We start from the raw sequence: 24,242 nt of genomic DNA, 5'->3' as shown, positions 1-24,242 counted from the left end.
AGTTGGCCCTAAGCCTCTTGAACACATAGCTTTACTAATGTGTACAGATGTGGCTCAAATCAACATTTTCATGAAAACAGGGCAATATCTAACAGAAAATACCTCTCCATGGATGTCCTGAAGTATAATGAGAATTTACGACTCAAACACAACAGATAACTATTGAGGCCAGTTAGTGGAACTCACATTTCAACATTGGGAAAGTTGTTAAACTAGGATGGCCTCTGAGAGCAGGGGTAGGAGGACAGATGGCAATAAAATAAAATCCATAATGGCATATATCCTATCAAAATGACTACATTAAACAAGAGGCAAGGACAGTTCTGATTTAAAGAAAAAAAAAAGGTTTTACATTCAGGATTGATCTGGCACAATTGTCTGGGTGCCAATTCAAAAGTGTCCTGAGTTTTGTTAGGCTTTCTCTGTAATTTCTCAGATTTCTCTTATATTCAGAAGTGTTACTTATGAATCCAATAGGTATCCATCCTGATATTGTAATCAAACTCACAGATTCTAACCTCAGGTTCTTGTTGGCTGCTTAGCAAAGACTATTTAGCTCACCTCACCAATGCCCATTTTGATAGTGTACCCAAGGGCAAACCTCTGACAGACTGAACAGGAATAGTGACAGCCTCGTTGATTCCATTGCTAATTTCATCCATCAGTGGTGAAGGGAGAAAATAACCAGAACAATGGCAGAATTGCATGTTCGTACTAAAAATGCCATGGATCCCAAAGACCCCGCCATGTCTGTGGCTGCCTCATTAAAGAACAATCATGTTGTTGCTTACATGGGTAAGTTGTGGGTTGTATCATGTAGCCCTGACATCCAAATCTAAAGGAAGGATTAAAAGGCAACTATTTGATGCTCTCCATTCAATCTTCTATTAAAAGACACAAAGTAATTCAGTGACAGTCTACCAAAAAAAGAGCCAAAATAAATATGAAGAAAAGACAGGTAACAGTTTGTAAAGCAGGAGAGCCATAAATAGGAAGGTGCCTATCTTAGCAGGCAACAGAAGAGCCCATTGGAGAAATAGAAAATTTACAGAAGAAGCAAGAAGCACAGAGATGCAGGGAGGTCAAGAGCAGGAATGGCTGATTACTAGGGTGGCCTCTGGGACACAGATAGGCATGCCTCTTAAACAGAGACTGCCATAGCCATACAGGGTGGCACATGCCTTAACCCCAGGGGCTCAAGGGGCTGAGGAAGAAGGATTGCAAGTTCAAAGCCAGACTCAGCAACTAAGCGAGGCCCTAAACAATTTTAGCAAAGTATGTAACTTAGTGGTAAAGTACCCTTGGGTTTAATCTCAGTGCTAAAAAATAAAAAAGTAAATAAAAAATAAAAGACAGCCTGCTATGAGGCCTGTGTGATGATGGGCTTTCCTGTGCTTCCTTGCTTCCTTGTCAATCAATCCAACAAACCTCCACCCCACCAGAGGTATATGGAATATACCTGTACCATCAGGCCCATGCTGGTAACCAGAATGAGTTTAATTTAATAGAAAATGTCCAGTCCAAACTTTCATATAAGCTCCCTTTTTTATTTGTTTTGTTTTTGTTTTTTGGTACTGGGGATTGAACCTAGGGGTGCTTAACCACAGAGCCACATCCCAGCCCTTTTTTTGTTTTATTTTGAGACAGGGTCTCACCAAAGTGCTTAAGGCCTTGCTAAGTTGCTGAGGCTGGCTTTGAACTTGTGATCCTCCTGCCTCAGCTTCCGGAGCCACTGGGATTACAGGGGTGCACTACTGTGCCCAGCAAATTAGTTCCCTTTATTGGCTCCCCCCTGCATGAATTACAAGGGCCTCCACAATCAGGCCCATCAGGCCCATGCTCCCACAATCTAGGTCTATCCAAGCAGCTCCACCTATTACATTCTAACGGCCTATTGCTGTCTAGTTAGACGCCTACTCCATGTCTAACACCTAGAACAGTGCCTGGTGTATTTTGTTTTGTCTTGTGCACTATAATTATGCATAATAGTGGGATTCATTACACTATATCTGTACATGCACATAACATAATTTGATGAATCTTATTTCCTACTACTTTCCTTTCCCCACTCCCCACATCCACTTGCTCTACTGATCTTCCTATATTGTTATTTTCAAATTTTAGTTAGTGTGTTACAATTACATATATGATCAGAATTCATTTTAGTATGTTCATACCTGGACATAGCATAGTTTGTTCAATTTTACTCCCCAGTACTTCCCCATGCCGGCTCCTCTTCCCTCCCTCTTGGTCTTCTTTCTCTAATCTGTTGGTCACCCTTTTATTTTTATGAGATGCTTTTTGTAAAAAAAAAAAAAAAAAAAAAAAAAATTCTTTTTTTTCTCTCTTTCTCTAGCTTCCACATCTGAGGGAAAACATTTGACTTTTGACCTGAGTCTGAATTATTTCACTTAGCATGATATTCTCTAGTTTCATCCATTTACCAGAAAATAACATAATTTCATTCTTATTTATGGATGAATATAAAACTCCATTATGTATCAACGAACACTCCATTTTCATTACCCATTTGTTTGTTGACGGGCACTTAGTCTGGTTCCATAATGTGGCTATTGTGAATTGCACTATTGTAAACACTGTTATTCATGAATCACTATAGGATGCTTATAGTATGCTTGATTTTAGTTCTTTTGAATAAATACCAAGAAGTGGAATAGCTGAGTAATATGGTGGTTCCATTCCTTATCTTTTGAGGAATCTATGACTACTTTCCAAAGTGGTTGTACCAATTTGCAGTCCATCAACGATGTCTAAATGTACCTTTTCCTGTATTCTCACCAGCAATTTTTATTTGTATTCTTGATGATTGCCATTCTAACTAGAGTTGAACACACATATCAAGTGCCTGCCAACATGCATGCACTCTTTTCCCTTCTGTGTGTGTATGTGTGTAAACTGAACTAACATCTTGTGAATTTTCACACTCTTAGATGAACCTGTCAGAGATGCAGGTGGCTCAAACTTCCACATGAACTAGACTTAAAGCAAACAGAACAGAAAGGTTTAGCCTGCCCCTAGTAAGGAGCTCCTTCAGTGGGGAAACAGCAACTATGGAAAAGGGAATCCTGTCCTTGTTCCATAGCTCTCCCTCTTTGTGTATATAAAAATGTATTTAAAAATGCCAGGAAGATTCTGGTTATTTTCCTGACCTTCAAAATTACCCTGCTCCTTGATATATGTGCAGTAGCACTGACATTATATCTGTGACCTTTAAAATAGCAAGATTTTCTCAACACTGAAGGCAGCTTAATTAACAAAGGAAGTTTTTGAACCTCAAACTCACTTGCTTAGCCTTCCCACGTCTGGGTCTAGTTTCAGCCTCTTCCAGGTGACTCAAGAACATTTCTATCATTTCTTAAAGAAACGATAATGAGAGAACAAGAGACACTTAGATTCAAGCCCTCACCCACACAGCAAATGCTTCTTTGTCTTCTTAGTGCCCACAGGGTAAAGGCATGGACAGGGAGTTCTTGAAACTGGTACTTGTCGCCTGGAACACACCCTGCTGGTAGTAAACAGCATTTTCCTTGACAGGCCCCAAACTCCTGGCAAAGCTTCTCAAACTGTGGTTACTTCTTATAGCTCAATAAAATGCAGATTCCCTGCCCTACCTGAAGCACACAGATCATACCTGTCTCTAGGATCAGGCTTGGGAATCTGCATGTTCTCAAGTTCCCTAGGTGTTTCTTGTATACCCTGAAATTTGAGAGTTGTATTAGGGAAGCATCCTTTCTGATTCAGATTGTTCCAGGAAGGATCTTTTCTATTTTAATGAAAGATGAGTTTTGAAGGTTCTTACAGGAGAAAAGCCAGAGAGGGAGAAAAGGCAGGCAGGGAGAGAGAAAGGGGAAGAAAGAGGGAAGGAACTGAAAGCCGAGATGTAGTCAAATCTTACACTTTGAGGAGCACTGATCTAGGAGCCCTGGGAGATTTCCTCCTCTCTTCCATCTCACCCCAGCACAGTCCGAAGGATTATTTCAGTACAGTGTGGCTTTGGGCAGCTTCCAAAATGTAGCTGCCAATGGTGGCAGCTCAGGTGATCTGACAATGCTCAAATTCCTCAGCATCTGCACCTAGGCTAAAACTGCAATATCTGTTCTAAGTTCACCTCTTCTCCAGGACTGACAAACTAGGACCTAACAGGTCCAGGAGCTTGACTGAACTATCTACCCATAAGCTGACAGTATTCTTCTGAAATCCTTCAGTTCGATATTTTGCAGAAAATGAGTGATAGCACACGCAATTCAGAATCACCATTTTACTGCCCTATAAATATAATTTCCTGCCTCCTTTCTCCTCTCCTCCAACCCAGCTGCATCATGGGCATAGCACTTCCTCTCTCATATATTTCTATTTGCACATATGGTACAGTGTGACAGCCTATTGATAGTAGTTTCATATTACAGACTTGCAGAATTAGAAAATACTATAGCTGGCAGCAGGCACCCACTGAATATCCACTGTGACATGATGAGTCCATTTACTTTCATCAGCATTCGCCTGAGTGCTCTCTGTTGATCTTGCTTTGCAGTCACTTTGGCCACATGGCCCCAAAAGGGGCCATTTCTACAGAATTCTACTTTATTGTGTTGAGAACAAAACTGCTTCTCTTTCTTTTTATTTTCCTAGCCTTAGAGGAGCTGAGATGTGCATAGGGCCAGAAGGGAACTGGAGTCATTGGTTTAATGAAAACAACTGAGAATCACTGCTTAGTCCAATTCCATTTAATTGAGAACATTTGCATCTGATTTTGTGACAACCTAGAATAACACAGAATTGTGTGCTTTCATCATTCCCTTCAAAATGATGTTCCCCTCAAGTTGCTGCATTGGAGAATCACGAACAATGACACTCAGCACACCTGGGCTATTATTGAAGGTTAGCACACAAATGCTGCAAAAGTCACTGACCAAAATTTCTAAGTGATTCTTTGGTAAAAGGGAATAAATTATTCTTTTATTTATTTTTTATTCCTTTGATTTTTGATTCATAAAATAGTGTTTAGTTAATAGAAACAATAAAAATGGAAATTTGGTGTTATCATCCTAAAAAGCTACCTTTGTATTTTGAATTATTGTTGTGTCCTGGTTTGCAAAGCTGACATAAGCACTTAAAATGTTTATTTATAAATACTGTCAGTTAATCTCAAAATATTTTTCAAGCTTTTAAGCATATTTCTTTTACTTAACCTGCTTAGAAACATACAACTTTACCTCAACACTTAATCATGCTACAAAAGCTAGACGTGGGCAGAAAATTCCAGCTCTCCTGAGAACAATCATAAATGCTGGTACACTGTTGATTAACATCTGGATCACCTTAAGGGTGTTTGTGAACCAGCAGGAAATAAATTTCTGGAGAAGGCTGTGGACTTGGGGATGGTTACTTTAGTATTTAATAATAAATGGTTTTCAGTTGATAGAAAAATATTGAAATCTGACTTATATATATGAGGCTGATTCAAATTTGATAAACATGTCCCCAAAGGAAATTACTGTGTTTATTAAAAGCCTAGGAGGGCTGAACAGAATTGCAATAGTCTTATCCTGTAGTCCTTGCTGGAGGTAGAGTAACTGCTCCCCAATCCACCTTCCAGCCAACCAGAGAAAAGTCAATAATAAGGACAGAGTAGGACAGTTCTTAGCCTAAGTTACAAGTAGCTATGAACTGCCAAGATACCCAGGGCAAGCTGTCGTCTACAAAGTCAGTGTGGCTGCCTCGCTAGTAAGATGTGATGTGTTGATGACTGTTATATTACATCTAAAATCCCATTTACTAGTAATAGAAAAGTTCACTTAAGACTTTTGCCTCATGTCTCCTTGTGCTTGATATAGCGTCTGTGTGATATTACCAATTTTCGCTTCAGGCATACTTACATGCAACAGCAAAGACTTCACAAGAATTTGCACATTAGATTCAAGGTGAAATTATGCCATTTTCATAGCAAATCAACTTTATCTTGGCAGAAAAGTGATAGGTACTTTTGCACCTAGACAAATGTCTTTGTTTTCAAGGAATTTTGAAGAAAAAAAATAGCTGACTTTATGTGGACTATGATCAAGTCATTCTAAGGAAAGACCCAACTGGTAAGAGTCCTGTTGGCTCACTTTCTGATTGTGGCAGCTAGTTCTTTAATCCCTCTTGTTTCAATTTCCTGGGTACATAGAAATAAATAAATAAAAGCAAAATAAGAGTGATGTGAAATCTTTGTCTCCTGTGTGGCACAAAGCTGCTTTGGGAAACCTTCACATATCTAACATCACACAACAAAATGTTTGTAAAAGGGTAAATTGTTGATGTATCATGTGAAATTTCACCTCCATGAGCTTTCCTTCAGTGGAGTTAGAGCAGGGATTTATTCATGCAGCCCTACTGATTTGCAGACTCGGAGTAAATACCAGCCAGGCCTTTTGCAGCGATTACCAAGAGTCTCCTTCAGTAGAGGTGATATATTGCTTTCCTGTATCACATTAAAGTGGGGAACTGAGGAGTGAGCTCAGCTGAGCCATTCTGTACACACCTAGCCAGGCTGCAATTGATATTCAGGCAGAACTGTGAGTAGCTTTCAGAGGAAGACAGGAAGGAAGAGCATTTCTCTGCAAAATTCCCACCAGGAACAGTTTTCTTTTTCTTTTTGTCTTAATGGCTATTTTGTCTTCTCAGGAAGAAAATAGCAGGTACTGTTCTTGTTCTGTAAGGCTGATACCCAAGACTGCTAAGAATCCCTTACATGATTGTGTGTGTGTGTGTGTGTGTGTGTATTCCTTTCTCTACATTTCTATAATGAAGACATAGTATATGACTTTTGATTATTGGCTATACATCAGGAAATAACCAATTTCACTCTCATGAGCAACATCTAACTGAGGCCCATAAAGGACCTGTACTGTTACTACAGGCAAAACTAAAGATAAATTGGAGGAGGAATGATCCATTCATGCCACATTTGGTGGCCACCAGCCATTTCAGTTTTATTTAATACATGTAAGACTTTAACATGGAAGTTTTGCAAATAGAGTGACTGAGCAAGAAATTGTCGGTTGGGATTGAATTTGGGGTTAAGTAGTCAGAGTCTATTTGATTATCAAATATTATAAATATACACATATATATACATACATCTATGAATATTATGTATAAGTTACCGGATTCTGCTAAATTGTTTTAAAATATTAACTAGTAGTTTCCTGTTTTTTTTTTCCCTCCTGGAGGAAGGTACACCTAAGATAGTTGTTTTACCAGCATTATTCTGTCTAATTTTGTTGCCTTTCCAGGAACAGTTTTGAGGCATAGGCATCAAATGCCAGTTTATGTAAAATGTTGTAGATAATAACTTCTAAAAAAGACTACTTGAAATTAAAAGAGATAAATAACAATCATGTTTAACAAGCATATGAGTATCTATACACAGATATACCGGCAAAACACAACAGCAAATATGATGGCTCTGATAGGAATTAATTATGCAGATGTACCAGTGACAGCAGCTCTGTAGATGGTAACACCACCAGGTCTGTAGCTTGAGGGCCCAGCTGTCTTCGAATTCTGGCATAATTTGCTCTGACCTCCACCACTTGCTTTAACTCTGTTAAAAAATTATTTTGAGAGACAAGTCAATGTATTTGTACAAAATAATTAAAAGTCCAGAATGGTTAAAACCTTGACGATCCCTCAGAAATCCTCGGCTCCTACCTTGGACTCTCTCATTACACACTTGACCTGCTTATCACATCAGATATGTGCTAACATTCTTTGGATTTCTATAGAATGGAAGTTGTTATAGCTCTTAGTAAAGGCTGAATTGGAAGCTAACATAGGAATGCTCTAAAAATTGAACCCACTGAAAAGATGAAAGCCAAACCAGTGAAAATCATGTTCAGATTGTATAGCAAATGGCATAAAAGCACTCTTTTAATTTCACTGGGGGCTTGTGTGAAAGAAACCATTTTAATAGCATCTGGTTTGTTTTCCCAAATCATATTCATTTTTCAAAAACCCATTGTGATTTTTTTTGATGACTGACTTCTGAATTCTAAATGTTTTTTGACATTATAGTATATGACATAAGTTATTATACTGTATTTATTTTTGAAACTCCCTGGCTGCTTTATTTTCTTATTACCTAGTACAGCCAGCAGGTCACAGAAAAATCATGTATACAATGATTAATTTTTTAAATATCTCTTAATAAGTATATACATGTAAGAGCATTTCTCTTTTTAAAAACATTCTGAATATTTAGTTTTCTACTGGATGATTATTTCTAACTTTATTCCAGCAAAAACAACAAAGTAAATTTCTAAAGAACAACTGAATTGGAATCTTTGTAATCAATCAAATTTCCTAGAACATATGTGACTCATTGGGAAAAATTCAGACAGTTGGGGAAAACCACCAGTCCTTTCACTATCAATCAACTATTTTCATAGGAAAGGAGTCAACTTTCACATCATAACATTGCATGTGTTTACTAAATTGAAGATGCAAAAATAAATGTTTGCCTACATAGACTTGTCAAAGGTCCAGAGAATTAACATGGAGTAAAATGATAAGGAGAGTAATATTTGCATTTCCAATTTTCTCAATGCCCTTTATATTTTTTATTGGAGACAGGCTTGTTTCTGGGAAGGCAGCCTAGATCTTTCTTTGTGGTTTAGATACACTTTTGGTTAGCTTGCCTGAAGCATATTTAGCCTTATTTATTCAGGTCCAATGAACACAGCATGGCAAGAAGGGTAGGGTAGCCCATCCCAAGTATATGAATGCAAAGCATAAGTAATAAAGGGATTGGGAAGTACTATTCAATTGGCTGTAATCATTTTATGTCTGTTTATACTCTCAAATAGATTGAAAACTTTTCCAGAAAAGGAAGCCTGATTTATTTTTCTTTTTAGACTACGTTCTTTGGGAATACAAAAAAAACTGTCAAATAATACTTACTAATGATAAGAACCCTGCCATTGGTGTGTTCTCCAAAGTAACCACACAGTGTTGGTCACCAAGGGGTAGGGTGATGGATAAGATGGGTTACGGGAACAGCAGAACACAAAGAATACAAAGGAGCCTGCTCTGTGAGATAGGCTGGTACTCAAGGAATATTTGTGACATCCCTCAAAGCAGTCTTAGGCATCCCAATAAATCTTTGTCTCCCTACATTTTGGTCTTCATGTATTGTTTTTGATTCTTCTAGGATAAATGTAAAGGCATTATTCCACTGTTTGAAAAGTTTTTGGCTTACCTACCTTATATAGAACATACTAATACTTTTAGGGTACCTTTTTAAAAGAAGAAATACAATCTTTTTATTTTAGAGATGTTGAGTAATTCACTTCCTAATTTTAAAAATTTCCTTTAAAGTAAAAACAGTATTCTTTGGAATTTCCTGAAAATTATATCTCTTCTAATGTATACCTACCTACAGAAAGGGATTTGAAATTCCTCAGGGTAAAAAGGATAAAACAAGAGTTGATTCCATAATAACTATATGTTCTTTCAATTTCTGTCATTTATCAAAGAAAATGATCAAGGAATAGATAATAAACTTAGCATATATTTACTTATTACTAAAGAAAGAAAATCTGCAAACTGTTTAATTCCTAGTTAAAAAACTTAACTTTCATAACATGAAGCAGAACAATGTGGGGAGCATAATTATTAAAAAAATCATCACAATAGGATGCAAAATTCAAGAAGGAGGGTCTTAGAAGCAAAGATTGGATGCTTTAGTTCTTTAAAATCTTGACAGAAATGAAAAGTGTTTGCCATACCTTTCTGGGTTATAAAGTCATGTCCCATAGACACACAGATGACCATGTCTCGTTCTATGTCATCCCATGACTGAATCAATTCTCCATCTCGGGTGTACAGGGTTCTGGCTGGATGGGTCATTTTAAGACGAGAGGAACAGTTATCTAGCAGCTGAAAGACAAAGGGACACCATATTTGAATACAGGATGTCACAATACGATCAAGTATTAAAGAATCTTAATATTCACTATATAACCTAAAATTATTAGAAATAGGAACATAAGGGAGGGGAAGAAGGTTATACAAATGCTCTCTAAAGTGCCTACAAAACAAGGAACTTCAGTACTTGTCAGTGAGGATTTCCTTGTAGGTCCATGGAAGGAAAGTATCTTGCTATCTAAGGAATCCTCAAATATAACAAACCCTGAATTAAGAATATAGACATCTCAGGCAGGCACAGTGGCATACACCTGTAATCTCAGCAGCTCAGGAGGCTGAGGCAGGTGGAATGCAAGTTCAAAGCCAGCTTCAGCAAAAGTGAGGTGCTAAGCAACTCAACGAGACCCTGTCTCTAAATAAAATACAAAATAGGGCTGGGGATATGGCTCAGTGTTCGAGTGCCTCTGAGTTCAATTCCTGGTACCACCGCCCTGCCAAAAAGGAATATAGACATCTCAAGATGGCTAAAAAGAGAAAAGTTTATTTTTAATAATCAAATAACTAAAGTTACAAAAGATGAGGAGACCCAGGCTCTGGCCTCTGTGTGACCCTCAACAGGTCAGGTAACTACTACAAAAGAGTCTTCTCCATTATAAAATGAAACAATATAATGTAAAACTTTTCTAGCTCTATGATACTATGATCAGAAATTTTCCTTTAGTTGATAAAGCTTAAAACTAGCTACAATGACCTCACTGAACATCTCTGTTTTCCTTGGAATACCCATAAAAACTTACATACAGATGCAAAGTGTCAACAGTACTAGAAAGGTTAATAGAAGCTAATATGTATGTGTATATAGTAGTGCATCATACAGTTGTTACCCCATTTCAGTGGCAGGTGGAGATGGGAGAGATCAGTTAGTAAATAGAGTTGAGAGAATAACTGAAAGTCAACAAATAAAGTGGAGGCAGTATTTTCACTTAAATTTAGCACCAGAAAAAAAATTCTCATATGGCTTTTAAAGTAATAGAGAAAAAAAAAGCACAATTGTTAAAAATTAGAAGAAGAATCGGTGAATCTTTATATGAACTCAGGATGGTAAAGGGCTACCTGAATGTTAAAAACAATGAACAAACAAAGTAAAATTTATTACTTTCTGTACATTAAAAAATTCCACAGATGCAATGGAAAATTGGAAATTTGATACAATGGATTTGATAATGTTATGTTTAATAATTTTACTACATTAAAAGAAGGTTAGGTTATCAATATGAAAAAAAAGCATCTGGGAGAAAATAACAAAGGATTTAATAGGGAACTCAGAGAACTTAGAAATATTATAATGTTATATTGTTCTCCATAATAATAAATGATAACACAAAGCAAAATTAGAATCACCTCTACAAGTAATTTAAGACATATAAGTTAAAACATAACAATAACATTTTTCTCCTGTCCAGCCTGCGAACACGTTTCCAAATCAGTGCACCTAGAATTGTTGACATCTTCATGTATGCCATGGGAGGGAGATGGAAACTGGGAACACAGAACACTGAATCCTCCCTAGTAGCAATTGGTGTCAAAATTCTCAATTATTTTTTGTATACTTTGATTTAGAAATCTTTCTAGGAACATATTTGAGGGAAGTAATCAGAAAGGAGATATAGATTTGTGTATTAATGTGTATATTGCAGTACACTTCATAATAACGAAAATTTAAAAACAATTAGCAAACAACAGAAAACTGGATGAATAAATGCATCCATTGGATAGACAATTATGATGCCATTGAAAATAATGTTTTTTCACAAAACTTCTATGGCTGCTATCCAGCCTGTTAACTTGACAGCAATATCATTTTATATAAATAAAAGGCGAACTTTTATCACAATCAATAATAAACAAATATTATGAATCTCCCAAAAAAAAAAAAAAGAAAATAATGTTTTTTTAAGAATCTTATATTATACGGAGAAAAAGTCACAATAGTTTGAATACACCAACTTTCAAAACTGATTTACCACATGATTTACTATGATCATAATGGTAAAATTTACATATAAATATATACAAAACATAGAAATACATATACATATATTATATACATACATATTAAAATTATAAGAACTGGTTTTTGTGGTGATGAAATTTTTAGTTTCTTATTGGCATTTTCATTTTTTTTTCTAATTTTAAGATAATGACTGTCATTTTATAATTATGAAACAGAATAGATGCTATTCAAATAATCATGAAGTTCATAGTAATTATTTTCAAAAATAAGATTATAGTAAATTCATAGTTTTCATTTGTGATTTTTCAAAATTCTCCATAACAATATTTACCACCTAGTCTGCTCAGACTGTCAAAAACAAACACCACAGAATGAGTGGCTTAAATAACAAAAATATTGTATGGCTCTGAAGATTGGGAAGTCCAAGATTATAATGCTGGTTGAATGAGTTTCTGGCTAGGCTTGCTTCCTGACTTGCAGATGGCCACCTTCTTGCTGTGTCCTCACATGGCATAGAGAAAGATATGGCATTCCCTCTTCTTCTTCTTATAAGGTCACCAATCCTATTTGATTTGGGACCCACCCTTATAATCACCTTCAACTTAAATTACCTCTTAAAAACCCTATCTCCAAATATAGTCACATTGGGATATAGACCTTCAACATATGGATTGGGATTGGTTGGGACATAATTCAGTCCTTAACAGTCACTATCTATCTATCTGTCTGTCTGTCTATCTATCTTCCTTCCTTCCTTTCTTCCTCCTTCCCTCTTTCCCTCCTTCCCTTACCCACCCACTCACTCACTCCCTCTTTCTTTCTCTCTCTCTCTTCAAGGCAACCAAAGGGTGTTATAGCTGGTTTTCATCTGGGCTGGGAGTAGTGGGAAGCTGTCTTAGAAATATGTATAGATAGGTATCTGGAAGAAACTTATGAGGTTGGAAAAGAGCCAATGAAAAATAAATGTAAGAATTATTGGACTGGAGATTATAGCTCATTAGTAGGGCACTTGCCTGGTATGCATGAAGCCCTGTGTTCAATCTCCAGCACCAAATATAAAGAAATAGCACCAATGTACCGTAAATGCAGTGAAACCTATTAATTTGTACAATTAATACATGGTAAAAGAAAAAGAGTACTTTGCCACTTAAATGTCACTACTCTACAAGATCATGTTGTCTACAGAAATCATGTATTCAGAAAAATGAGTAAAGTTTAATAAAAAAATGTATAGTATAGGAAAGAGATGAGTTAAATTTATGTTTATTCCACTTGCTTTTTACTAATGCCCATTTGCATGAGACAAAGCCAGTGAGTTTACAAAAATCTTTTAAAATCAAATTTGAAAATAAGGTATTTTCAGTGCAATTAGGATATAAATATCTCATCAGTTAATGACTGTTAGAGACTTTCTTAAATCTCAGTTTTTCAAATTATCTACATGTGTTCAAGTGCTTTTCTTAAGTGGGTGTGTAAATAAAATGTTTGTAATATTTGCAATAACAAAAGTTCACAGTAAAGGAACAGTGTGCTATAAATAATTTCTCACTCACAATCTATTTTGCGAGTTTAGTCTTCATAGAACAGGTCTCCACAGGGTAGGTACATGGGCCTGTTGGACCACTGCATGCTCCCTATGGGCGTGATGTACTTGACGATCTAAATCAAAAGAACCCATTTCTCATTCTTTCAGAACTGTTCCTCAACTGAGAGAGAACACACTGATTTTGAGATTCTGTAGAATCAAAGAGATTTCTCAGGGACAGGAGAAGACTAGAGGAGCAGGGCCTATATGAGCCTAAATCAGAGAAAGGCGGTCCTGGAGAGAGAGCCACTAACCCTAGATAGAGAGCTGTCTTGGAGCTTCAATGACTGATGAGCCAACACCAGATGGAGATAAGAGTTGCTCTAGTAATGTTCCAAAAGTGTGTGGGAAGAACGCAGTTAAGCCATCCAGAACACCAGTGCAGTGAGAGTAATTGAGAGAAAGTCCACATTGGATGGAATTTGAATATCATCTGGAGCTAGAGTAAAGCATCAATTTCTCATTCTTCCAGTAAAGAACTAATAATTGAAACTCTGAGCATCTTAGAAATCAGTACTATTGGCCAGGGAAATTCAAACTCCACTCTTCATGCTGTCCACACACACAGTGCATTTTCCAGGTGCATTCTTAACAGCGTGATAGCCTGATCTAACTGATCAGCAAGAATCTCATGCAGGCCCCTAAGCAGAAATATACTGCATAGATACGGGAAAGGAAGAAACTAGAAACTATTTTTTAATAAAGCAAAGAATCTGTAAATATCTTTCTACATACCAAGGCTACATAATCTCCCCCAAATTGCTTTCCCCATAATATTTCTTTATTCAGAGACAAGCAATGGTTCAAACAGTTAAGTCTGGGACAGTGTTAGGGATTGATTTCGGTTCCCTCAAAATTCATGTAGAAGCATTAATTCCAACTGTGACTGTCTTTGAAGACAGAGACTTTCAAGAGACAATTAAGGTTAAACAAGGGCATGAGGGTGGACCATTGGTTTCCTTACAAGGACAGCAAAAGACACCAGAGCTCTTTCTCTGTCCCTTCTTTCCCCCACCCGCACGTCACATGCAAAGGAGAACTCAGCAAGAACATGACTCTCAGCAGTCCAGAAAGGAAAGCCTCATCAGAAATCAACCCTGCTGGCACCTTGATCTTGGCCATCCAGCTTTCAGAACAATGAAAAAATAAATTTCCATTGTTTAAGCTACATAGTCTGTGGTATTTTGTTATGGCAGCCCAAGCAGATATCAATACATATAATATGTAGGTCCACCATATATTTTTAAGCAATCTACTCAACACATCTGTTCCTATTTCTCAGTCTAAGTACCATCTATTTAATATACATCATGAGCTGGGCACAGTGGCCCAGTCTTTACTCCCAGCTGAGGTAGGAGGGTTACAAGTTTGAAACCATCCAGATTACCCTAGGGACACCCTGCCTAAAAATAGTAAGTGTAGCTCAGTGCCTCTGGGCTCAATCAATCAATAATAATAATAATAATAATAATAATAATAATAAATCATGAATTCTAACACCCTACCTTTGTGAATGGTACCTCTCATCCTTATTAATGCAGTTCTGTCTAAGATGCTGAGTCTTACCCACTTCTCAAGTTCCATCAGAAGTCCTAGCAGATTTCTCTGTAGTCTTCCTTGTCCTCCCCTCCCCTCCTCTGAATTCCTACCTGCCTCAGACCCCCTTCTCCTGCACTACTAATTTTACTTTCATCACATTCTTTTAGTACCTCTCAGAAAGGACTATCGGCTTTATTATCACATAAGTTTATCTTACAAAGACAATCTGCATTCATCATTTTAAAAAATGGAGCACATAAAAAAGCATCCAAGAAAGAAAAACAAAAGGTCATGATAATATTACTGTCCCCCAAATACACATTTACAACAACAAAATCTTTCCCGGTTATTTTCAGTTCATGGGCATGTATAAACATAAGAATCTAACTCCACACGCTTTACACCATGCTCCTTTCACTTAATATATCTGGACTATCTTTATTGTCATTTGTTCTAAAAGGTGATTTTAATTGTTATATTTTAATCATTATATTTTACTTATGTAAAATATAGTATTATATTATTTATATTATATTATAATATTATACTAAATAATATTTATATTATATTATTTAAATTATTAATTATGTAAATAATTCACTTAACCAATTCCCTATTGTTGAGTTTTTAAATTATTTCTACTGCATCTCTCTTGTAAATACTTGTGTGATATACATTCCGAACAAACCAACCTTATATAAGTTTGTGAAAATGTCCTTTGAGATAAAGTTCCAGAAATGCATTTTCTAATGAGATATGCAAATAAAAGTCGTACTTTCATCAAGATGAGAGTGCCCATTTCTTTACACATTCAAACCCTAGATATATCTTTGAAAGCTTTGTTAATTGAAATAATAGTTTAATGAGCATATAGACCATATGTTAATTCCATCTACTGTATTAGTACTATTGAGGTCAACCTATCAATTAGACAATACTATTAAGTTTATAAAAACCCTTCTCAAAAATATAAATGAGAAAATCTGGGCATGATGGCACATGCCTATAATTCCAGCATCTTGGGAGTCTGAGGCAGGAGGATAGCAAGTTTGAGGCCAACCTCAGCAATTTAGTGAGGCTCTAAGCAACTTAGCAAGACCCTGTCTCAAAATAAAAAATAAAAAAGGCTGGGAATATAACTCAGTGGTAACATGCCCCTGGGTGCAAAATCCTAGAAACAACAACAACAAAAATTATATAAATATATATAAACTTTATATAAAGTAAATCTTTCTTGGTCCTGGGGTCTTTAATATATATCACTATTATATACATATTATATAATATTATAATATGTATGTGATATATATATATATATGAACAATACTTCATAGACTCTAGTAGTATAGTTCCCTCATATATAAAGTTCATAAAAATCATATGATTATGAAATAATAGTTATGGAGATAAGAGAGCAAATACAGGTAGCAAAAGATTACTTCAAGAGAGATAGAGACTCTGAAAAAAAACAAAACAGTCAGAAATCCTTGAAATGAAAGATATAATAAACCAAATAAAAAATTCAATAGAAAACATAACCAACAGACTAGATCACTTGGAAGAAAGAACGTCAGATAACAAAGACAAAGTATATGATACACTAAACAATCACAGAAATAAAAGTAATTCTTGACTGGATATAAATATATGTGATCTTTGTAAATGTTACTGTAAATTTTTGCTATCGAGAGTCTGATAGGCTAAAGATTTTAGTAAGTAGCTATTAAGTTCATTAGCCTCTCCTGTCAGGGGCTCTGGTAAATTCCCTTTGCTTCAATGAACACTAAAGCCATTAAAAATCATTAGAGTAATAATGATCACTCCATGATCCCTACTCCATTCTTTAACTATTCATTAATCATTGCATATTCTCTTACTAATTTATCACATCTAGTTGCAACGGTTAAATGCATCCTAAGATGTAGAAGCTACAACATTAACTTTGTGATTTCTGCAGAACTAGCAAGGAGGAAACATTTCAGCTTTGTTATAATGTCTTTTCTAGGAAGTTCTCTTCTGAATAAGTTTTAACTTTTTAAAATCATCATTTTCCTTTTATTTCCCCTCCAGGTGTATGAAGTTCCTTTGCTTGTATTCCTCATTTTGAGTATTCATTTTCTGCATTTTTATCTCTGATTTCTCTCAAGTGCAGCAAATTGGTTGTCCGCTTCTGAGATAAGACTGCTTTCATGGCTCTTATTCAAGTCCTTATCAAAGAGGAGTGGTCTCTCTTACACTTTGAAAATGGACCAGCCTTCAGAGGCAAAGCTCATCTGATGGGCTTCTGCTACTCTAGGGCCCTCACCCCTCTAAAGTTCTTCTCAAGGTCACCCTAGTGCACCATCTTGCTTTTCTAGCCCCCACCCAACCTAACCTACATCTCATTTTTATGTGAGTTTCTTTTCCCAGAAAGATTTATGAAAACGCTTCACAAAATAAAGACAAACTATTATTTGAAATATCATAACAAAAGATAAGACTTTTGAAAAATCCATTTATTATGTGCCTAAAGTTTTCACTTACAGATGATAACAAAAATATCAAACTTTATCATTATCCCCCAAGTTGTAAACAATAAATGAACTGCTACTCATCTTTTCCTATGTCATTGTTCTGAGAAGTAGAAATTCGGCCAGTTTAGGTAGGACTCTGGGTGATAAAAATATGCTATGCTTTCTCTAACAAGTACTGATGTTTTCCTTACAACATATTTAGTGAATAATTCATAAAGTATCACTCTTTTGTGAACTGGGTTTACTATGGATGAAAAATATAATTTTAAATTATCTTAAAGTTTGGATTTGACTCAGCTGGAGTATGTTCATTTGGCACTGTTCTCTTCTGGCTATGAGTTGTACTTGGATAAATACATATGTCGGACAGCATTGGACTTGACATTTTCACACATATAAGTTCATTTAATCATCAGATCACCTCTGCAAGAGAAGTATTGTTCCCATTTTACATATGAGAAAATGAGGTTCAGAGAAGTAAAGACATTTGCCTGACCAAACCTCTAGAAAGGTTAGATTGGAATTTGAATCCAGGCCTATGAAAACACTCTTTCACACTTGATTTACCTCTGTAACAGTCCTGCCCCAGGCATAAGTGCCATCTTCAGGTCTTCCTCCATTTAGATAAGCCCAGACTCGTTTTGTGTTGGGTTGCTTGTACAGGCTACTCTGCTGGACTGCTTTATGTTTAGTTGCAACTGGGGAATTTTGTTTGGATTGCAGTTCTTGAACTTCCGAAAGTTGTGCCTGTCAAGAGAAGCCCAGAGAATCCCATGTTTGGAGAATCGGTTAGTGTGTGTAATGATTGTGCTGAAAGTCAGAAATACCATGTAATCATAAATTACACCCAAGATTTTAGTAAGTAACTATTAATTTTATATTGTACTTTTAAATGCATTAGCCTCTCTTGTCATGGATTCTGGTAAATTCCCTTTGCTTCAATGAAACTTTAAATCCATTAACAATCATTGGAGTAATCATAATAAGGTACTCATTTTGGCCAAGTATTTAACTTTCATTTATAACTTGAAGAAATGACAGGATTCATGTCTCTGGACTTCTGCATAGTGTTTTTCCTACTGAGAGATTTCTTTGCATCTAACAAATGAGTTTTTTATTAGAAAAACACCACTTCCTTTAACCAAGAAACGCTTAAGGGAGTGTAGATGAGTGTTGTTTAAGTCCTTACTTGCTGTCTTTTTTAAAAAAAACAGCAGCTACCCTTCTACTTGCCAGATCCCTGCCAGGCAGCTTTTAATCCTACTTCAAGCATGTCCTAGTTCAGTACTTTGCATTTATTCCCTCATCAGTGATTTATCCTTCTTAGCTTGGCAAGAAGTCATATTTCTAGCAATGTCAATTTCTTTTTTCTAGTAACCTTGACTTAGGCACCCACCTAAGATTTAGTTTGAACACATTTAACAAATTTGAGAGACCCTATTAAATAGGAACAGCTCATTTTGATGAAAAACTTCACAAAGCAAAAAAGTTTTCCCCAGTCTCTATCCCCAGTCCTCTCTCTCCAAAGCTGACCTTTCTCTTTTCAACTTTTTAATGTGTGGTGATCCTGACTGATTAACCAATTGTACTGAAACCACTTTTTCAATTCCTCATTTTGAATGTCTCCATTGCAATTAGTATTTTGCTCCTTGCTCTTTTTACATATTGAGACATACCCTCAGGAGTGATGAGCAATGAAGCCATAAGGCTCAACTTGACTACACTTATTACAATTACCTTTGGACATATCCACTGGGCCTTTTTCTCTTCTTTGCTAAGGTCATAATTTCTGGTCTTCATTCAAACAAAACAGACTTTCATATGAGCTGGCTGTCTCTTAGATAGCTACTCTCCAAATGCCAATTCAATGCTTGGCATATGCTTATGTGGTCATAAGTGACCAGATGCTAAGAATATATTAATAGTGTAATTTAAAAATTCAATATTGTACTTTTAAATACTTATAAAAGAGGCAGAGTCTTAAATGTCTGGAATCCTAAAGAACATACCTCTGTGTGTCTTATAAGTTCCATGAGTTTAATTTCCTCTTGAGTCTGCTCAGTCCAGCCTCTTTCAACCACCACAGGATGCACAGGGCTTTTGGTAGGAACCATGGTAGCTGGCTGACATGCAGTTACTCGCCGCCCTGGGGAAAGAAGTCTCTGGAAATGTATCTGATGATAGGCTTTCAGATTTCAAATAAATTGGTTTGGCTTTCTGTGCATAAATTATTCCACTCAGGAGAATAGGCTAAAATACTAACCATATCATAAAAGCAAATATGCCTAAGGTAATAATACCTAACAATACCTCTTCATACAGGAGGCTTGAGGCTTTAAATGGCCAGAATGTGCACACTCACTCTACAGATGGAAAAGAAAGATAACATGCTGATTTCCACCCTGGCCCCAGCCTGGCATCCACGATATGGTTCAGCAGTAATTTAGTCAAATAGAATTCATGACCTTATATAGTCCCCATCATCTCTTCCAGTCTTGGAACATATGTTTTGTTCTCTTCACTAATAATAAGCCTTTCCCCCACAATTAGCTTAGCAGCCTGGAGATTAAGTATTTCTAAAATAATATTAACCCAAGAGACAGGAGCCTTTTTTTTTTCTATTTAATAACACCCCATGAGCACGATTAGTTTCTGACACCTCTGCTGTGCCCTTTATGCTGTTAAGAAGCTGTGGTAAGAGAAAATATTTATCAGAATATGTGTTCTGAAGAATCACAGGCATAATTTGATAAGTGTGGGAATTCAAATTTGTACATTCTTTCAACTAGACCACTTAAAATCATTACAAAAGAGATTTAAAAAGTCACACTTATAAAATTGTTTTCTTTTTCTGTATTGAAGATGCAGCATCACTGAATCTCCACTGATTTCTAAACTTCTTAAATAAGCATAATGTGTTTTTTAATTAATTTTTAATTTACATATGACAGCAGAATGCATTATAATTCTTATTACACATATAGAACACACATTTTCATATTTCTGATTGTACACAAAGTATATTCACACTAATTAATGTCTTCATACATGTACTGTGGATAATAATGTCCATCATATTCCACCATCACTTCTAACCCTATGCCCCCTCCCTCCACTTCCCACCCCTCTGCTCTATCTAGAGTTTGTCTATTACTCCCATGCTCTCCCTCCCTACCGGTCTATGAATCAGTCTCCTTATATCAGAGAAAACAATTCAGTATTTGTTTTTTGGGGATTGGCTAACTTCATTTAGCATTATCTTCTCCAACTCCACCTAGTTACCTGCAAATGCCTTGATTTTATTCTCTTTTATTGCTGAGTAAATATTCCATTGCATATATATGCCACATTTTTTTTTATCCATTTATCTATTGAAGGGCATCTAGGTTAGTTCCACAGTTTAGCTATTGTGAAGTGTGCTGCTTTAAACATTGATGTGGCTGTGTCTCTGTATATGCTGTTTTTAAGTCCTTTGGGAATAGACAGAGGAGAGGAATAGCTGGGTCAAATGGTGGTTCCATTCCCAGATTTCCAAGGAATCTCCATTCTGCTTTCCATATTGGCTGCACCAATTTGCAGACCCACCAGCAATGTATAAGTGTACCTATTTCCCCACATCCTCACCAACACGTATTGTTGTTTGTCTTCATAATAGCTGCCATTCTGACTGGAGTGAGATGAAAGAGTAGTTTTGATTTGCATTTCTCTAATTGCTAGCAATGATGCACATTTTTTCATATATTTGTTGATTGATTCTATATAATCTTCTGAGAAATGTCTGTTCAGGTCCTTGGCCCATTTATGGATTGGGTTATTTATTTATTTATTTATTTGTGTATATATATATATATATATTTTTGTGCTTAGCTTTTTGAGTTCTTTGTGTACCCTAGAGATTAATGCTTTATTTGATGTGTGAGGGGTAAAGATTTGCTCCCAAGATGTAGGCTCTCTATTCACCTCACAGATTGTTTCTCTTGATGAGAAGAAACTTTTTAGCTTAATACCATCTCATTTATTGATTCTTGATTTTAATTCTTGTGCCACAGGAGTCTTATTAAGCAAATTGGAGCCTAACCCCACATGATGGAGATTAAGGCCTATGTTTTCTTCAATTAGATGCAGGGTCTCTGGTTTTATTCCTAGGTCTTTGATCCATTTTGAGTTAAGTTTTGTGCATGGTGAGAGATAGGAGTTTAATTTCATTTTGTTGCATATGGATTTCCAGTTTTCCCAGCACCATTTATTGAAGGGGCTATCTTTTCTCCAATGTATGTTTTTGGCGCCTTGTCTAATATATGATGAGAGTAATTTTGTGGGTTATTCTCTGTGTCCTCTATTCTGTATCATTGGTCTACCAGTCTGTTTTGGTGCCAATACCATGCTGTTTTTGTTACTATTCCTCTGTAGTATAGTTTAAGGTCTGGTACAGTGATGCCACCTGCTTCACTCTTCCTGCTAAGGATTGTTTTAGCTATTATGGGTCTCTTATTTTTCCAGATGAATTTCATGACTACCTTTTCTATTTCTATGAGGAATGTTATTGGGATTTTGATTGGAATTGCATTAAATCTGTATAGTGCTTTTGGTAGTATGTTCATTTTGATAATATTAATTCTGCCTATCCAAGAGCAAGGTAGATCTTTCCATCTTCTAAGGTCTTCTTTGACTTCTTTCTTTAGGGTTCTGTAATTTTCATTATATAGATCCTTCACCTCTTTCGTTGATTCCCAAGGTTTTTTTTTTTTTTTTTGGCTATTGTTAAGTGGTAGTTTTCCTCATTTCCCTTTCAGAGGATTTGTCACTGATATACAGAAATGCCTTTTATATATGGGTGTTGATTTTATATCCTGCTACTTTGCTGAATTCATTTACTAGTTCTAGAAGTTTTCTGGTGGAACTTTTAAGGTCTTCTAGGTATAGAATCATGTCATCAGCAAATAGTGCCAATTTGAGTTCTTCTTTTCCTATGTATATCCCTTCAATTTCTTTTGTCTGTCTGATTGCTCTAGCCAGTGTCTCAAGAACTATGTTAAATAGTAGTGGTGAAAGAGGCATCCTGTCTTGTCCCAATTTTTAGAGGAAATACTTTCAAATTTTCTCCATTTAGAATGATGTTGGCCTGGGGCTTAGCATAGATAGCCTTTACGATGTTGAGACATGTTCCTGTTATCCCTATTTTTTCTAGGGTTTTGAACATGAAGGGGTGCTGTCAAAAGCATTTTGTCAAATGCTTTTTCTGTGTCTATTGAGATGTTCATATGATTCTTATCTTTAAGTTTATTGATGTGGTGAATTACATTTATTGATTTCCATATGTTGAACCAAACTTGCATCCCTGGGATGAATCCCACTTGATTGTGATGCATAATCTTTTTGATATGTTTTTGTATTTGATGTGCCAGAATTTTACTGAGAATTTTGCATCTATGTTTATTAGAGATATTGGTCTGAAGTTTTCTTTCTTTGATGTGTCTTTGCCTGGTTTTGGCCACATAGAATGAGTTTGGAAGTGCTGCCTCTTTTTCTATTTCCTGAAATAAATTGAAGAGTATTGGTATTAGTTCTTCCTTAAAGGTCTTATAGAATTTGGCTGTGTATCCATCTGGTCTTGGCTTTTCTTGGTTGATAGACTTTTGATGGAGTATTCTATTTCATTGCTTGAAATTTATCTGTTTAAATTTTGTATATCATCCTGATTCAATTTGGGCAAATTATATGACTTTAGAAATTTATCAATGCCTTCAATATTTTCTATCTTATTGGAGTACAAGTTTTCAAAATAATTTCTAATTATCTTCTGTATTTCTGTAGTGTCTGTCACGATATTTCCTTTTTCTTCATGTATGTTAGTAATTTGAGTTTTATGTCTCCTTCTTTTTGTTAGCATGGCTAAGGGTTTGTCAATTTTATTTATTTTTTCAAAGAACCAACTTTTTGTTCTGTCACTTTTTTTCAATTGTTTCTTTTGCTTCAATTTCATTGATTTCAGCTGTGATTTTAATTATTTCCTGTCTTCTACTGCTTTTGGTGTAGATTTGTTTTTTTCTAGGGCTTTGCAATGTATTTGTTGTTGCAATGTATTGTTAAGTCATTTATTTGTTGACTTTTTCTTCTTTTAAGGAATGAACTTTCCTCTTAGAACTGCTTTCACAGTGTCCCAGAGATTTTGATATGTTGTATCTGTGTTCTCATTCACCTCCCCAATTTTTTAATCTCCTCCTGGTGTCTTCTGCAACCTATTGTTCATTCAGTAGCATATTATTTAGTCTCCAGGTGATGGAGTAGCTTTTATTTTTTATTTTATCATTGATTTCTAATTTAATTCCATTATGATCTGATAAAATGCAGGGTAGTATCTCTACCTTTTTGTATTTGCTAGGAGTTGCTTTGTGGCATAATGTATGATCTATTTAAGAGAAGTTTCTTCTATCAGCTTTTGTTTGAAAGATCTTATCTAGTGATAAAAAGGTTTGTTAAAGTCACCCAAAATTATTGTGGTGTGGTCTATTTGACTTGAGAAGAGTTTGTTTGATGAACATAGATGCTCCATTGTTTGGGGCATATATATTTATAATTGCTAAGTCTTGGTGAATGGTTTCCTTGAGCAGTATGTAGTGTCCTTCTTTATCCTTTTTGATTGACTTTATCTTGAAGTCAACTT

General features: G+C 35.8%; 1 protein-coding gene across 6 annotated transcripts in view; it reads right to left on the bottom strand.

The window, feature by feature from the left end:
• Positions 1–24,242, bottom strand: part of Dcdc1 (doublecortin domain containing 1) — a 486,421-nt gene that overhangs the window by 6,347 nt on the left and 455,832 nt on the right. For all 6 annotated transcript variants that reach the window (XM_058586488.1, XM_058586487.1, XM_046467509.2 and 3 more), the window contains 4 exons: positions 19,588–19,724; positions 18,146–18,325; positions 9,789–9,939; positions 7,497–7,606 (listed from right to left, as the gene is read on the bottom strand). In XM_058586488.1, the coding sequence (XP_058442471.1) occupies positions 7,497–7,606; positions 9,789–9,939; positions 18,146–18,325; positions 19,588–19,724 (578 nt within the window). The remainder of the gene's footprint in view (positions 1–7,496; positions 7,607–9,788; positions 9,940–18,145; positions 18,326–19,587; positions 19,725–24,242) is intronic.

Source organism: Marmota monax, unplaced genomic scaffold (assembly GCF_021218885.2).
Source record: "Marmota monax isolate L192 unplaced genomic scaffold, Marmota_monax_Labrador192_F-V1.1 WCK01_AAM20220418_F8-fsc00135, whole genome shotgun sequence".
Taxonomy (NCBI): Eukaryota; Metazoa; Chordata; class Mammalia; order Rodentia; family Sciuridae; genus Marmota; species Marmota monax.
The sequence above is the reverse complement of the archived record's forward strand: the minus strand, read 5'-3'. Positions and strand labels throughout refer to the sequence as shown.